We start from the raw sequence: 16732 nt of genomic DNA, 5'->3' as shown, positions 1-16732 counted from the left end.
CCCAGCCCAGTACTTAAGTGTCCTCCATCGTGTCCCTTTCTGACAGAGGACACTTGGCCTGATGTTGCAGGCATCAGGAAGAGTTCATTTCCTGAGTGAGGGCACAAGTAACCAAGTAGATGCTCAGCGAAACAGGAGAGCCTCTCGAAATGGGTAACACAGGCTGCCTCGGGGAACAGGGGTGGGAGGGGAGCTCTTCACTGTCATCTTTTGTGCCTTTTAGTTTTTGAATCATAGAAGTATTATCTAGTCAAAATATTTTAATTTAAATACACCGAGCTTGCCACTTTCCTGGGGGTGGGGGTGGGGAATCCTCTTGCTCTCAAAGTACACTGTGTGTAAGTCTGACCTAGACATTGGCATCACCTGTCATAGCAGGCCTTCTCCTCCCTGGGAACCAGGCTTGGCAGATCTCCTTAACCCGTGCTCTCAAGCAGCAATGTTCACACGGATCACCTAGGAATCTTCTTGAAACACAGGTTCTGATGGAGGACAAGGGAGGGGCCCTCGACTGCCATTTCCAACACGCTCCCAGGGAGGCCGCTGGGCCACACTTGAAGAGAGTCTCTACAGCCAGTAGGGGGGAAGCAGCACCGTTCTGCAGGGTTGGGGCGGGATGGAGTGGGGCGAAGAAGGAGAGGCTGGGGTGAGGGGTGAGGAGCGAGGGCCTCCCTAGTAACAACTGCTTCCACCTGCCACGTGAGCGCCACCTAGTGTAGTCACCAGCCCTTCAGACCCAGCCTTTGAGGAGAAAGGGAGGGGGGCCAGGCAGGGTCACCCAGCTGCACAGAACTGGGAGAGACAGACCGAGGCACACGATCTCCCGTTTGGGTGAGACGCTATGCCGAGGCCTCCTGAGACTGGGCTGGCAGACTGGAGCAGAGGTCTCCCTGCCTCCCCTTCCCCACCTTAGCTGGGAGCCCTCGAGGCTGCATCTCCCCACAAGGGCCAGCTGCTTCCTCACACGTCCAGTCCTTTCCTCGTGGCCTCCTGGGCCACCTTTTTTATTCCTGAGGGCAAGGCCAGATGTCCCTGTGGATGTTGGCCAAAGTCTTTCTCTGAAGACCCAGGGGTCTCAACAGGGATTGTGGAAGTCTGAGCTAGAGGCTGGAGGAAGGCCAGGCCGGCTGAGGCTGGCTGTGATTTCTGCCAGCTCCGGAGGGAATTACACGTGTGCTCTCCCCGCCCCGGCCCCCGAGGGCCAAGTCAGCGTCTCACTTAAGCATCTCTTGGATGGGGCACAGCCCACAGCAAATAACGTGTATCGTGTGAATGAACGAATGAATGAATGAATGAACCAGGTTCTCAGAAAAATGAAAACACTCTAGTACCACCCAGGCCCACGGCCTTCCCCCACTTGGCTCCCCAAGGCCTCCTCTTGCAGCTCGGAGCCACGCCGGCCACTAGGAGGGCCCCCTGGCCCCGCCACAGCCACACACACAGCACACCCAGCACAAAGCCCGCAGCAGGATCCCAGGCAAACACACGACACTGCTCAGTTCAGAGCTGCGGGTGGTTCGGCCCCAGCATCTTCACCAGATCTGCTCTCAGCCGACACCTCTGGCTATGCGTCCACCGTCTGCAGGTTCTGTAGCTGATCCACATTCACCTCTCCGTTCCCCAGGTGGCCAGACCTGTGTGTGGATGGGCGGGGGGCGGGGGGGGCACAAAGAGGACAACTGGGAACCCTGAGAACAGGGAAGGCCGCCCTAAAGGCAGAGCCCACCCGCAGCGCACCCAGAGAGGGGCCGCCCAGCGGAGCCCCCCGGCCACAGCCCAGCCGCATGCGGATGCTTGGCTTGGGGTCTCTGGGGCCATAGTGAGCAGCTGCCACTGTGGTGGCGCCCGGAGGGCACCGAGAGCCCCCACAGCAACAGGCAAGGAAAGCATCTGATGAGGGGGCAGCAGAATGGGGGGCTTGATGAGGCAGAAGAGCCTGATGGAGAACTGGATCCCAGAGACTTACTGCCTATGTTCAAATCCCAGCTCTGCCACGTATTAGCTGTGACTTGAGCAAGTTACTTAACCTTCCTTGCCTCTGTTTCTTCGTTAGAAGAGGGACGGTTAGTGTGCCCCCCAGTAAGTGGCCGGAACAAGTTCATACATACAAAGAGCTCGGAGAAGTGGCAGCAGAGTAAGCCTGGGGGAATGGTGGTGCCCGAGCGCACAGTAAGCGCGCGGCCTTGTGGTCACTTGGGGGCATGGAGGGAATACCAGGCTAAAGCGCCTCCTCTCCACACGGTCCAGCGTGGGTGGGCTCTCCTGGGTCCTGGACGTCCTGCCTCGTAGCCAGGCAGGAGGCAGGCAGGAGAGGAGAGGCCCACGCCATCTCTGCAAGGCTCATCCCAGGGTCCACCTGGGGGGCTGGAGGCGCTGCTGGCCTACACAGCCTTTCCCCTTCCGGCAGCCGCCTCCGAGACGCGCCTCAGGCTGCCCGGCCTCCTCTGCCTCTGGGGTCCCGCCCTGCTGCGAGGGCTCTGCAAGCCCCGGGAGAACCCGGAGGATTCTGGGCAGGGCAGGACCCAGGTAACCCTGGCCTGCAGGGCCCAGCGGAGGCAAGGGGGGGCACCCCTCTCCCTCCAGCCATGAGGGAGCAATGAGGGCTCCGTCAGGGTCAGGGTTAAAGGCTCAGCCTGCCTCAGGGCCGGTTCAGTCCGGGGAATGATGCGTTGTGGTGGGCACAAGGGAGTGCCCAGGTGCCCATCCGGAGCCCACCATCTGCAATCCCCCTTCTGATCCCAGCCCCTCCAGAACAGCTGGGCCAGAGCCTCTTTCCCCTTCCAATCTGCCCGCAGACCTCAGGATTTCCCACTTACACTGTGTTCTGCCGCTATGAATACGCACATAACACACCACCAAGCTCAGGGCCCAAAAGAGCCTGGAAATAGACCCCCGCAGTAAAAAACAAGAAATCTGTCTTTTTCTTCCCTTACCACTCCAGCGTCCCTTAACCCCAGTCCACCAGGACTACCGTGTCCAAGAATCCTAAAATTTAAGTGCTCAAAGGCTCACAGAGAGGGAAACTGAGGCCCAAGGAAGCCTGGGGGGACTTGTGTGAAGTCACATGGCAGACAGTGGCAGAGTCAGGCTGGGACACCAAGTCTCCTGCCCGTCCTAGGCAGGCCTTATTTTCTGCGGCTGCTGTGGGGCAGGATCCAGTTCTGTAAAGCAGGTTCTCCAAACATCCCACCTTCCGCCGCCCTTCTAGGGGGGCTCCCAACGGTGCAGCCCTGCCTCCCTCCACACCCCAAGCACCACCATCCAACCAGGGTAAAGTTTCTCGGCCGAGAATGGGAAGGCTGGTCAAGGGGGCTCCTCAAGGGTCCCCTCACACTGCTGGGGAGGAAGCATCACTGACCTCACTTCCTCATACTTCTTGTCTCGGTAAAAGTGGCTCTTCTTGATGAAGTAGATAAGTATCAGGTCACAGAAGAAAGCCCCCTGCAGCAAAAGAGTTGGGGTTCCTGACTCAGAATCCTAGACTTCCAGAAAGCGGCCTGCCACTTGACACACAGGACATCCCCCCATCTGATCTTGCACCAACCCCTAAGGGCATCATTGTCCCCCAATTAACAGGTGAGGAAACTGGGCTCAGCAGGAGGCACCTTTGTCAAAGGCCACAAAGCTGGTTCACGGTAGAGCCAAAGTTAGCCTGGGGCCCATCTGCTCTATCAGGCCAAGCATCCCCTGCACTACCCTGACCCCCCTCAATCGTGTCTTCAGTGAATGTCTGCTGAGCACTCACCATGTGCCACGCACTGCATGGGGTGCAGGAGGATTAAGACAATGAGACCCTGTGGGGACTGTCCCTCTGGTGCAGGAGACAAGCATGTAAATTATGACAGTGACATATCCTATGATGCGGACAGGAGCAAGGAAGCAGAGAGAAGACAGGACTTTACTCAGCCTGGGGATGGATATCTGGGCTGAGTCTTGAGGGTTGAATGGAATTTATACACAAAAAAAGGAAAGGAAAAGAAAAGACAAAAGAAAAGGAAAGAAAGAAAAGAAAAGAAAAGAAAAGAAAAGAAAAAGCCAGAAAGCCCAGGAAGGGCACTGCCCAGGTAGCAAAGGACATTCCACAGGGCCTGCGTTGCAAAAGTGAGAGACACTTCCGGAGAGGTGGGATGGGGACCAGCTGGGTCAATTTTCTTACAATGCCTTTGAGGCCTCCGTCCTAAGCCCTTAGGGGAAGACACGGAAGGGCCTTGCATAGGGGCAGGACGTATTTTAGAAAGGTGGGTTGGTCCCGTAGTCACTTTGAGAGATGGGTTGGAGGGGACCTAAAGAACAAGGCCGACAGGGGTGGTCAAGGAAAGATAGACCCAGCTGGGACCCACCAACAGCCGTTCACAGGAGCCTCGGACCAGAGTTCATGGGGCAAATCACAGAGGGCCCCTCCGCCCACAGCCCCGCGGGGAGGGGTGTGTCCTGCAGGGCTGAGGAGTGGGTAAGGGAGTTTGGGGCTGAGGGACAGGCTCATAGGTGAACCCGGGCCTCTGACTCTGGGTACTTCACGGTTCTCCCCCTGCTCCCCACCGAGGTGCCCAAATGTTACTTATCACTTCCCTGTTGCACAGAGAACAATCCTCCACCCAACCAGCATCCGCACCACTTTCCCTGTTTTCTTTATTTCACAGGTATGGACCCCAGGCCCTTGTGTCTGACTTACCCACAGCATGAGGAAGTAATGACTGACAGAGGCCCAGCTCTAAGAAAGTCACAGAAGCACACATGCAGGGCTCCCTAACAATGCTGGTTTGCGGTAAAGAGGACTCATTTGGGGCTCACTTTCATGCACCACCTCTCAGGAGAATATGGCCTTGTTGCATCCTGTCCCCCTGGTCTTCATAAAAAGTCCACCCCAGGTCCTGCCAGAAGCCTCCAACAGGGCAGAGAGGACGAGGCTGCCGGAAACGCTGGCAAGGAGCTTGCCGGGAGGGGCACGAGCCACTGACAGTTCCCACGTCTTTAAGAAAACTTCCAGAAGAACAAGGGGGCATGACAAGAGATTTGGAGGAAACCTTTGCCTACCCTCCAGCAAGTACTTCCTCTCCGGTGAGCCCCCTGGGCTCCGCTGAAGGGACAGATCTGAGGGAGGCCTGCAGCCTGACTTCCCTGCGCTCGTCTGTTAGCCCTGTGCCTTTCAATGGGGGGGTGTGCAGTGTACGTCCCATCCTGAGGCTGGGCAGGCCCGGGGAGGGGCATGTTGGAGTCCCTGGAAGCCTGCTGTCCACCCATCCCATGTTCACCCTGCTTTGTTTTTGCTCCCCAGGAGAGAGGCAATTTCTGGAGATGTTTTTGGTTGGGGAAGAAGGCAGTGCAGGCATCTAGTGAGTAGAGGTGCCCAGCGCCATGTTGTTAAACATCCTAGAGGACACTGAGGGCCCCACACAAAAAAGAACTCTCTGGCCCAAAACGTCAACAGGGACAGCTGAGAAGCCCTGCAGATAGCTGGGTCCCGTCTCTTTTCGGCAGCAGCATAGATGAGCCTTCGGAAGTTCAGGGACTGACCCCGGATCCCAGAGAAGCCCAGCCCCGCCCCCAGCGCCAGAGCGCCAGGCAGATGGCTCTCTGGCTCTGGAAACAGAAACTCGGGCAGTCACTGCCACCTGGGGGCTGCTGCCAGGTGTCAGGTCCCAGAAAGCCTGACCTGCATCCCACCGACCTCGCCCGCTCTTGTTCTTTCTGCAGCATCAGGACGGCACCTCCCGAGTGGTCCCCCCCACCCCCAGGCCAGTGCTCAGGGGGTAAAGGTGGGGGGGGGCAGTACTCACAGCACCCATGAGCGCCACCCCAGAGCCAATGTTGACGACTGTGGGGATGAGGCTGAACTTCCCTGCCTGTAGCACAGAGAAACAAAGCAGGGTGAACATGGGACGGGTGGACAGCAGGCTTCCAGGGACTTCAACATGCCCCGCCCCGGGCCTGCCCAGCCTCAGGATGGGACGTACGCCGCACGCACCTTGCCGTTCACCATCACATCAAAGCGGATCCCATAGGCTTTCATCAGGGTGCGGAACTCCACCCCAGCAGCGTCTCGGTAATACTTGGCAAACCTAGGGGAGACCTTCCCTGCTTGGCAACACATACTTGGCTGCTTTGGAGATTTATAAGCACCCCCCAAGACCCTGCTCTTAGCAGCCTTGGGGGAGGTTATAGATCGTCTTGCCAACACTACTGTAAAGATTCATCCAGATCTTTGAAATCCTTACAGACATTCCCTAAGAGGCAAGGGCTTTCCCACTATATGCTGGGCCAACCCAGGGCCACCAAAGCACTGAGGGAGGTGACCTGGTTAAGAAGCCAAGCCTCAGCTTCCTGGTGAGCCCACAGGGTGACTCCTCTCCCAGCGATGCTCCCCCCTGCCATCCCTCACCTCTCCTCAGCTCTTTCTCCCTATACCTCCCACTCTACTATCCACCCCAATAAGGGGTGTCAGAGTGCTGGCACCCAGAAGAGGACAAAATGTGGACAGGGTAACAAGACAGCAAGTCTAGCCCCACTTACCTGAAGTTGTACCCAGAGGAGATTGAGTTTTCTGAAAACGTGTTGTCCAGACGGCTAAAAGAATAGTGAGGGTTGCACTCAGAAGGAGCTTTATCAAGATCACAATCCCATTCAATCTGAATTCCTATCACACCACCCTGATGAAGAAGAGACAAGAATCAGTGCACAGAACTTTGTGGAGTGGACAGAAGGCACAGACCAGCTCCTCACAGGGAGCTGGACAAGATGAGAAAAGTACTCAGGCCAAGGGTCAGCCCCCCTGGAGCATCCTTCCAGTAAGAAGGTGGAAGTTCCAGGGTCCTAGCCCCACCTTTGGTGTGGCTGAGGAAAGCACATCACCAAGAGCGCCCAACCCCAGAACCCTCCTGTTTCATGCTTCCATGAGCGAGCACCTACAAAGGGATGGGCACCTCACACGAGAGCCAGGATATGCCAATGGGGTTCCCTCTGGCTCTGTTTCAACGGATGCCCCGAGGACTGAGAGCCAACAGCAGGTGCTCAGCGTGCCTCCCACAGACTGTGTGTCATAGCTAATTCTGAAGACAGTGAGTCCCTGGGGCAGGGGACTTTGTCCATCCCACCCCACAGGTCCCCCCTACTCACCATCCTCTTGGTGACAGAGCCCAGACCCAGAGCTCTTAGGCCCCCGGGCCCCCGGGCACGGCGCCCTGAGTGCACGCCACTCACCTGCGCAGCTATCTCCTGGAAGTTGCTCCCCGTCCAGCTGACCACAGACCCCAGTCGGAAGATGGGGCAGTAGGGGTTCTTGGGGCCAAACTGACAGGACTTCAGGAAAGCTCTGTCATTGGTGTCCAGCACATTGGTCCTGGATGGAGGCCACGAACAGACAGTGAAATGAAGCTGAGACTTGCCGTTCCCAGGCCAGAGACAGCCTGGCCCAGGAGTCGCTGGGCCTGTACCTGGCCCAGGCTGAGTCCCTGACTTTAGCCTCGACTCAAGTCCTGACTACTCCCCCCTCAGCACACCCCACTAACCTATCGCATTCAAGGACAGAACCCCACTCCCACAGCAAGGGGAAGGGGTGCTCCAGCGTCACCTGGTGGTTCATTCACATACACCTCCACACCATGCACACGGGCCCACGCACAGTGACAAGGATGCAGATCCCCAGGCACCAAGTCCCACGTACTTGGAGAAGTTGAATTTGGGGAAACGAATGAAGTTCTTTATGTAAACGGTGAAGTTTTCAGCCTTGCCCAGCAGTGGCTTCCTGAAAACGAAGCCAGGACAGCCTGTCCAGGAGGCCCTGCCCCTGCTCCCTCTGTACATCCCCCCAGGCCTGTGGCAGGGCTGGGGCCAGCCCGCTCCCTGCAGCCCCTGGAGCCTTGGCCAAGAACCATTCATCTGCTCATGTTGCGGTGGTCCTAGGGCTTGGTAGGCTGTCCTCGGAAAGAGGATCTCAGGGTAGAGGTGTCTCCACCATCAGGCTGAGACCCACTCACTGCCCAGGTAGCTCTTCTGGGTCCCAAGGCCGGAGCCACTCACACTGGTCTGGGCTTTGTCTCCACGGGGCACCAGGCGAACACCTCACAGGTGCCCCTCTGCATGCTGCCCACCCGCACGCAACGGCCAGTCTTCACTCCTGTAGGATTGGGGCGGAGATGATGCTAGAAGCCTCCTGGCTCCATCCCCCACTGTGCTCCCAGCCCTGGCCATTCCAGGCCTCACCATTTCCAGCCACAACAGGCTCCCCAGGGGGACAGTCACCGTCTGTGTAGCACCAGGCATCCGGAATGCTTTCGCTCTGTCAGAAAGAAAGGGCACCTGCGGGGGGGCACTTCCCTGCAGGGGCCCCAGTTCAGAACCAGGTCCCACCCCAGGAATTAGGACAGGGGTTCCTCCCCTGAGTGGGGCCACACACCCTTTGAGAACCTGCTTCTCTCCCCCAAACACTGCAGGTGCGTGCTCTGGTACACATATCCCCTGGGGCACTTGGAGGGGGTAGAAACCCCTGCTTCAGGAGAAGGGTAGAACCCAACAACTGCTGGAGGCTCTCCCACCCCCTCCCCCGCTTTCTGCACCACATCAAACCTCAGCGCAGGTTTCCTGCCGCTGGTTGGCGGTCACGATCAAGTTGGTGACTACGAAGAAGACGTTCTCTCCCTGAGGAGCCAGAGAGGAGTTGAGGGACATCCTCCTGCCCTCTTGGAGACCCTCCTTCCCAGCGCTTCCTGGCAGGAGTTGGGTCTCTGCGTGGGTGTTGAGGACAACGGGGCCACAAAATCAGTGGATCCTACCCATCTGCCCACTGACTTTGAAGTCTCTGAGCAGACATCCTTTGAGAGGTCCCTTTCAGGCCCACAATCCCAAACTGCTCCCTCCACGAATTCCTATTCTGACCTCAGTCCCCGGGATCCAAGCCCAGATCTGGGAGAAGAGGCCCGGACAGGGTGGCCCGGGCCCTGGCCCAGGCCAGTTGTGAGCAGGCCAGGGAGCCATTCCCAAGCGCAGCCAGCAGCTAACACAAGGAAGCAGTGCTCTGTGCCAGGCCACCTGACTCACACTGACCTGAACGTTCTTGGGGCCCCATTTGGTTTCTACAGGCTCGGGGTTTATTGGGAAGGGACTGGTCTCATAGGCACAGTCAAGGAGAGCAGGGGGTCGGTGTGGAGGGAAGGCTCCGGGCAGGGTCTCCATCTGCAAACTCTGGCAGCTGTCCGGGGCCAAGGGAGTCCCTAGGTACCTGAGCACCTTCCTATGTGACCCCCCCCCCCCCCCCCCCCCCCCCCCCCCCCCCCCGCCAAGCCAGGCCCTGCTAGCCCGGGCCCTCTCAGACCTGGGGTGGGATGACATAGTCAGCAACATCCCAGAGCCGCTCCCCGAGCTCCGATGTGTTGGTGAAGATCACACCCTTGACTTTGGTGACAATGCTGCTCTGCAGGGAGGTGTCAGTGTCTTGGTAACCCTTCTTCACCAGGAACACCCAGCTGCGGGGAAAAGGTCGGCAGGTGCGCATCAGCCTCATTGCTGTCCTCAGGGAATGTTCCCCAGGGGCTTCACCTTTCCCACCAGCTCCTGGGCAGGGGTCACGACTCCACTGCTGCCTAAAACCGGGTTCTGCAAGCAGCAGAGGTGACAAACAATCCCAGAACAGGGAGACAGCTACTCTCAGGGGCGGAGGCCCTGAAAATGGCCCAGGCTGGGCCAAAACCTGCTCGTGCATGCACTGGGGATGTGACCTCGGGAGAGGCAATGAACTCTGGGAGTTAACACAGGGTAACAGTGCCTCCCCCCAGGGGTGTGAGGACAGTTAAAGCAGACGGTACATAACCTGAAACTATTCACGGACAGACTGCAGACAAATCCAAACTAAGGGGCATTCTACAAAATAGGAGTACAAATCCTACATTCTTTGACACCCCAAACACACACAATAAAAGAAAAAACAGGTAAGTGGAACTTCATCAAAATTAAAAACTTTTGTGCAAAAAAAATAAAAAACAAAAAATAAATAAAAACTTTTGTGCATCAAAGGACACTATCAAGAAAGTGAAAAAATAATGCACAGAATGGGAGAAAATATTTGCAAATCACATGGTCAGGGTCTAGTACCCAGAATATATAAAGAACTCTTACAACTCAGCAATGAAAAAGACAAATAACCCAATTTAAAAATGGGCCAAGGATTTGAGTAGACATCTTCTCCAAAGAAGATAAACAGATGGCCAATAAGCCCATGAAAAGACGCTCAATGTCGTTAGGCATCAAGGAAATGAAAATCAGAACCACAATGAGATACTACTTCACACCGAAGAAGATGGCGGTAATTAAAAAATATATAAAGGAAAATAACAAGTGCTGGTGAGGATGCAGAGAAATTGGGACTCGCTGATAGGAATGGAAAATGGTGCAGCTGCTGTGGGAAACAGCTTGGTAGTTGACCCAGCAACTTCCTGCCAAAATATATACCCAAGAGAACTGAAAACATATAACCACACAAACACTTGTAATGAATGTTCTTAGTAATGTTACTCGTGACAGCCAAAAAGCAGGAAACAGGGGCGCCTGGGTGGCTCAGTAGGTTAAGCGTCTGCCTTCAGCTCAGGTCATGATCCCAGGGTGCTGGGATCGAGTCCCACATTGGGTTCCTTGCTCGGCGGGAAGCCTGCTTCTCCCTCTGCCTCTCCCTCGCTCATGCTATCTCTCTTTCTCAAATCAATAAATAAAATCTTAATAAAAAAAAAGGTAGAAACAGTCCAAATGTCTGTCAACAGATGAATGGATAAACAAAATGTGAGTATTATTCAGCCATAAATGCAATGAAGTACTGATTCACGCTATAGCATGGATAAACCTTGAAAACATTATGTTAAGTGAAGAAGCCAGACCAAAAAAAAGACCACATGTTGTATGATTTGATTTATATGAAATGTCCAGAAGAGGTAAATCTATAGAGACAGAAAGTACATTAGTGGTTGCCAAGGGATGGGGGTAGGGGAGAATTCCGACTGACTGCTAATAGATATGGGTTTCTTTTTGGGGTGATGGAAATGTTCTGAAATAAGACAGTGGTGATAGTTGTACAACATTATGAGTGTACTAAAAACTACTGAATAGTATAATTTTAAATAGTTGAAATGGTGAATTACATGCTAGGTGAATTTTACTTCAATTAAAAAGTTGTAATAAAATAAAAATCCTGTACTTTTCAAAAAACATCAGTGTCAGGAAATACAAAGAGTCTCAGGTACAATTCCAGGTTAAAGGAGACTAAGAAGACAAAATGAATGAATGAATGCAAGGCAGGATTTCAGATATATATATATTTTTTGCTATTAAATGTAATTATTAGAGCAATTTACAAGAGGTCCATAGGTTAGAAAATAATATTGTTTCAGTGTAAATTACCTATTTTTCATAGCTGTACTTGGTTAAATAAGAGAATTCCTTGGTTTTTTGTTTTGTTTTTTTTTTTAAGATTTTATTTATGTCATGAGAGACAGAGAGAGAGAGAGGCAGAGGGAGAAGCAGGCTCCCAGACGCGGAACTCGATCCCAGGACCCTGAGACCATGACCCGAGCCGAAGGCAGACGCCCAACCATCTGAGCCACCCAGGTGCCCGAGAATTCCTTGGTTTTAAGAAATACGCACTGAAGTCTTTAGTAGTAAAGGGGCATAATGTCTGCAACTTACTCTTTTTTAAAAAAGAGTTATTTATTTATTTGTTTATTTCAGAGAGAGAGTGCAAGTGGGGGCAGAGGGAGAGGGAGAGAGAGAGAAGCAGACTCCCCAATGATCAGATCTCACACCCGCAGACCATGACCTGAGCCGAAATCAAGAGCCAGACGCTCGGGGCACCTGGGTGGCTCAGCCGTTAAGCGTCTGCCTTCGGCTCAGGTCATGATCCCAGGGTCCTGGGATCGAGCTCCGCATCGGGCTCCCTGCTCTCCCTCTCCCACTCCCCCTGCTTCTGTTCCTGCTCTTGCTAACTCTCTCTGTCAAATAAATAAATAAAATCTTAAAAAAAAAAAAAAGCCAGATGCTCAACCGGCTGAGGCACCCGGGCGCCCCTGCAACTTACCTTAAACAGAAAAAATTGCATATACACACACATGATGTGTATGTGGAGAAAGAAAGGGGAAAGGACAACACAAATGTAGTAAAATGTTAACATCTGGGGAATCTAGGTGAAGGACGTTTTAAAAAGTTTGTACTATTCCTGTCACTTTTCTGTAAGTCTAAAATTTGTCGAAAGACACACAAAAATTTTTTTTTAATGAGATAGCACATGTAAATTGTTTAGCACAGTGAGTGCTGGGCCACGGAAGAACTCAAAATAGGCTCTAAGCAGCCTATCGTTGATGTTTACTGTTAAGGTTAGAGATCGTCCAGGTTAACCCCTTGGGAAAGCTGGGAAAACGGGGTCCAGGAGAGGGCAGGACGCTGCCTGCCTGAGGTCATGCAGAAGTGGCAGGGGGTGCCCCGCACCTCCCAGCATGCCAGTAAGGGTTCTTTGTATAGCAGGTGCCAACCAAGATGTGCCCACTCTCTTCATCTCTGGGGCAGACCTGCTATGTCCTAGGCCCTAGACTCTCCTGTCCCCAAGGAAACCTGAGAGGGCTGTGACAATGAGCCAACCAGCCATTTAGTAGGGACACTGGGCCCAGCCTGGACAGAAACATTCAGCAAATGCCCAAGGAACAATGCGCATTCATTCATTCATGTCACACATACTTCCTAAGCAGTTAGGTGATGCCAGGCCCTGCCTGCCTTCATGGTGTCCCTCCCCTGGACGGGAGGCAGACAAGCAAACGATCCCTACGGAATGTATCAGAGGAGTTATTCAAGAACCTGGGTCTGAAGGACAAGTGGGCTTTAACCAAGTAGAGGAGTAAAGGCGCACCTGGCTGAGGACTGACATGTACAAAGGCCCTGGGGTGGGAGGCATTCAGGTGCCTTAGGGATGAAGCTCCATGGGCATTGGCCTCCCAGTGAGGTCAGGGGGCCCAGTCAGGAAATAGGAGGGACTCAACAGCATTTACTGAGGCAGTAAAAGAGGCACATTAGCCTCCTACTCATCTGGTGTCATTTCCTCCTTCCACCTGTCCCTTCCTTCTTTGGCGTGGGGGGGGGGGGGGGCCTGAACAGTGTGCCTGGTTGAGCAACTCCAAGGAGCTACCCCCTCCCCTGAGGGTGGGAGGGGGAAAAGGGGAGGCAGACAGTCCAGCTGGGAGCGGGGTAGTGGGCCTCTGAGCAGGACCCCTAGCTGGACACCAGAGAAGCCAGCCAGGGGTGGGGTGAGTCGACAGAAGGGAGTGCTGAGACACGCCAGGCTGACGAGTTGCCCCAGCCAGGAGCTTGGCACATGAGCTCGGTGATTATAAATAACCCACTCAGTGCCCGGGCCTGCACCAGGCCAACGGACCAGGGAGGCTCCCAGGGCAACAGCTGCAGCCCAGCCCCACTGCACCTTTGCCCCCCTCGATGGCCCTAACACTCAGAGCTCGGCCGGAAGGAAGGAGCAGCCCACCGAGAGCCTCATGAATGAAGGACAGCTGAAGTCCCTGCCCGCAGCTCAGCACCCGCAGAGCCGGTGGGGAACCAGAGGGCTCCCCCTGACCTGCCCACTCTACGCCCAAGAGCCCCTTCCCAAGCACAGGGAACGCACGTCCAGTTCCCGGGCCCCGGAAGGGCACAGCCGCGGCCCAGAGCCTCCCCCCCCGCCCCCGCCCACTCCCCGAAAGCCCCCGGAGAACTCACACCACCAGGTAGGTCAGGATGGAGACCTGCAGCAGCCGGTAGAGCAGGCCCACCTTCTTGTTCTTGGCGATGACATACTTCTCGGTCTTGTAGTCGAACAGCGACTGCGAGAGCCCCTTGCAGCCCGCCTGCCCCATGGCGCGGGCTCACCTGCGCGCGCTCCCCGCCGGCCCCTCGCGCGCTCCCCGCCGGCGCCAGGCCACTGAGCACTGCGGCTCCCGGGGGCGCGGCTCCGACGCGCAGGGTGCAGGGTCGCCGGGCCGGGCGCGCGGGGCGGGGAGCGCGCGGGGGCGCGGGCCGCTGCGGACGACGCTGCCGAAGCCGCCGCTGGGGGCCGGGGGCGGAGGGTGGCGGCGCCGGGCCTCAGCCGCGACCCGGCCGCCGCCCCTGCGGAGGACACGCCTACGAGGGCATTCCTGAGGCGCAGGGCCGCACGTGAGGCCCCCCAGCCGGAAATCAGAAATGGGGCGCTGGAGGCGCAGGGGCGAGGGGATGAGAGTAGGAAGGGCTGCTTTTCAAGCAACCCCGCTTTTTCTACTCCCAAAGCAGTCCTGGGATGGGGATTGGATAGATTGAATAAATGGGGAAACTGAGGCCGGGGAGGCGGGACCTACAACACAGGAAGTGAAGAGAGGGTAAAGAGCGTTTGTAGGCAAACACCCCGGCTTTGATTTTTCCTGCTCTCTGGGGGACCCTGCTTCTCACCACACAGGCTGAGAGAGACCGAAGACTTGCCTGATCCGTGGCTCCTCTGTGAATCAGTGGCTGTCCCTACAGGGACAGTTGTCCCTACAGGGACAGTTGTCCCTACAGGGACAGTTGTCCCTACAGGGACAGTTGCTGCTCGCTTAAAACCAAACGCTCCCGGGGAGTCAGTTGCCAAGCAGGTCCCAGCGCCCACAGCATGAAGACCTCTGTACCAGATCTGGGACAGACAGATGGGCTGGGGCTGCAGAGATGTAGGCAGAAGCACAAAATATGCCTGGAGGGAGTTCAAACCAACTGTCCGAAACGTTCCCAAAGCAAGAGATGGGCCTAATCTAGGGTGCTAAAACTGCACCCTCCTCACAGCAGGTGAAATTAAATGAGAGGGCGTGGGCACTGGGATGAAGGAGGGCATCTCTGAGATCAGTTTTAGAACTTGTGACAACCACAGAGAGGCAGGCCCTGTGTGTTTCTGCATCCGGCCTTCTGGCCAGAAGCGGTCCTGCTCCTCTCTCTACCCAGGCCTTCACGCACATAGAAGTTCCCCTCCCTGAACCACAGGCTCCAGGGGTTGGAAGGGTTCCGAAAGTTCACCAAGGTGACTCTCTCTAAAAATAAAAGCTACAGGGCAGTAGGTGTCCAGTTTTAGTGTGCATGGGAATCATTTGGAAGAAAAATGCAAATCCCTGTGCCCTGCCCCTAATATTTTCATTCCATAACTCTAGGATGGGGCCTGAGGATCTGTATTTTGCTCTCAGACTGTCATTTGGGAAGCACAGATCTTTGCATCTTTTCATCAAATTCAAATGCCATTTCCTCAAAAGGTGTATTCTTGTTACCACCCCCCCAAAATTGGCCCCCACCCCAGTCACTTTCTATCCCATTACCCCTTCTGATTCCCTGAAAACACTTGTCATTCTTGGATAGGATCTTGTTTACTTATTGGCTGTGTCGCCCACTAAGACCCTAAGCTCCTGGAGCATGGGGATCTTGCCTTTGGACATCTCTGTGTCCTATACCCACTGCTGTATCTGCCAGATATTAGCTCAATACGTATTTATCAAGCAAGGGAACAAACTCAGGCCTGATTTTTTAAACAGGGAGTCATGACTGGGGATTTTAGAAGCTGATACCACCCTGGGGGTAAGGTTTGGGAACTGTCCCCAGACCTTCCTTCCTCACTCTCCCACCAGCCTCTTCCTCAGCCCACCTCATACGGAGCTCTCCAATCCTGGGGGCCCGGGGGGGGGGGGGAGTGATGCAGCCTCGATGGAGTCATATGACTCCTGTGAACATTCCATCAACCTGAGCCTAGAAGGAAAGTAGCCTTTCAGGGTCTCAAGATCTGGTTTGAAGAAGAGCTTGAGGCTGAAAAACACCACACCAGCAGGGCCCCTTACCCTTGCATAAGCTAGATATAGGATGGTGCCACATTGGGTCTCTCCACTGCCCGAAGCCAGTTCCGGGCTTTGTGGCCTGGCCTGTTTGTCCTGCTGGGAGATCCCCAGAGACCCAGGCCTTCATTTCTCAGGTCGGGTAACTGAGGACCCAGGTCATAGGGCAGAGCCTACAACGAGCCCCAGTCCAGGGCACTCTCCCCTGTTCTTGTTTGCTCAGCCCTTTTCTGAGTCCCTACTGTGTGCTGCCACTAAGGCTGAAACTCAAGGCCCCCGTCCTCCGTGTGTGGCTCCTCCTAACTGCCACTCTGGCTTTAGAGAAGGGGCTCTGCTCTTGTTTGCCCAGCAGTGCGGACAGCCCTCCCTGAACCCCCCATGACTCAGCCAAGACCAGCCTGCAGTTTCTGATAGAACCGTCGTAAAGCTGTAGGGACCACTTGAAGGAGTACTGGAGGGGAAAGGGCCACTCCCTCGGTCAGGCCAGACCCCTCCTGTGGGTTCCCTCATAGCGCAGCTTCTTAGACTACTAGGTCCAGACCCATCAGTGGGTCGTGATATCCACTTACTGGGTTACAAACAGCATATCCCCCTCCCAAAAAGAGAGAGAGAAATATCAGTGTGCTTGTTAAGGAAGTAAGGTAGGCAGAGTTTCATGAAACTGTTGTTTGGAATATGAGTGTGTGTATATGATGTGGAATGTATTTCTTCCTGGGGTCATGGTCAAAACACTGTGAAAAATGCTTCTGGAAAGCTACAACCCCAAGTCTCTGCGATCTACGTCCACACGGGAGGCCAGCCCACCACCCCTACAAGCTCGGCTCGACACTCAATATACCCGAAGTGGGAGAAGGGACCTATGCTTTTTACATTTCCATTATTATAAAATTCTAAGTCAGGGA

General features: G+C 55.0%; 1 protein-coding gene across 3 annotated transcripts; it reads right to left on the bottom strand.

Moving 5' to 3' along the window:
* Window positions 1-1302: 1302 nt before the first annotated feature.
* P2RX5 (purinergic receptor P2X 5) lies at window positions 1303-14014 on the bottom strand. Of its 3 annotated transcripts, none has more exons than XM_035027503.1 (12): window positions 13785-14012; window positions 9308-9458; window positions 8563-8634; window positions 8200-8275; window positions 8017-8113; window positions 7661-7741; window positions 7198-7336; window positions 6511-6647; window positions 5966-6059; window positions 5778-5843; window positions 3359-3441; window positions 1303-1634 (listed from the first exon to the last, which is right to left on the bottom strand). In XM_035027503.1, the coding sequence occupies exons 1-12, from the start codon at window positions 13805-13807 to the stop codon at window positions 1565-1567; spliced, it is 1089 nt and encodes a 362-aa protein (XP_034883394.1). In that variant the 5' UTR covers window positions 13808-14012; the 3' UTR covers window positions 1303-1564. The 3 variants fall into 3 exon arrangements, with proteins under 3 accessions (XP_034883394.1, XP_034883392.1, XP_034883393.1); XM_035027501.1 differs by having other exon boundaries at window positions 13732-14011; XM_035027502.1 differs by lacking the exon at window positions 7661-7741 and having other exon boundaries at window positions 13732-14014.
* Window positions 14015-16732: the final 2718 nt, after the last annotated feature.

Source organism: Mirounga leonina, unplaced genomic scaffold (genome assembly GCF_011800145.1).
Source record: "Mirounga leonina isolate KUSES-001 unplaced genomic scaffold, KU_Mleo_1.0 Mir_200, whole genome shotgun sequence".
NCBI classification, from domain to species: Eukaryota; Metazoa; Chordata; class Mammalia; order Carnivora; family Phocidae; genus Mirounga; species Mirounga leonina.
Note: the sequence above shows the minus strand (reverse complement) of the source record. Positions and strands in the feature narration are given on the sequence as shown.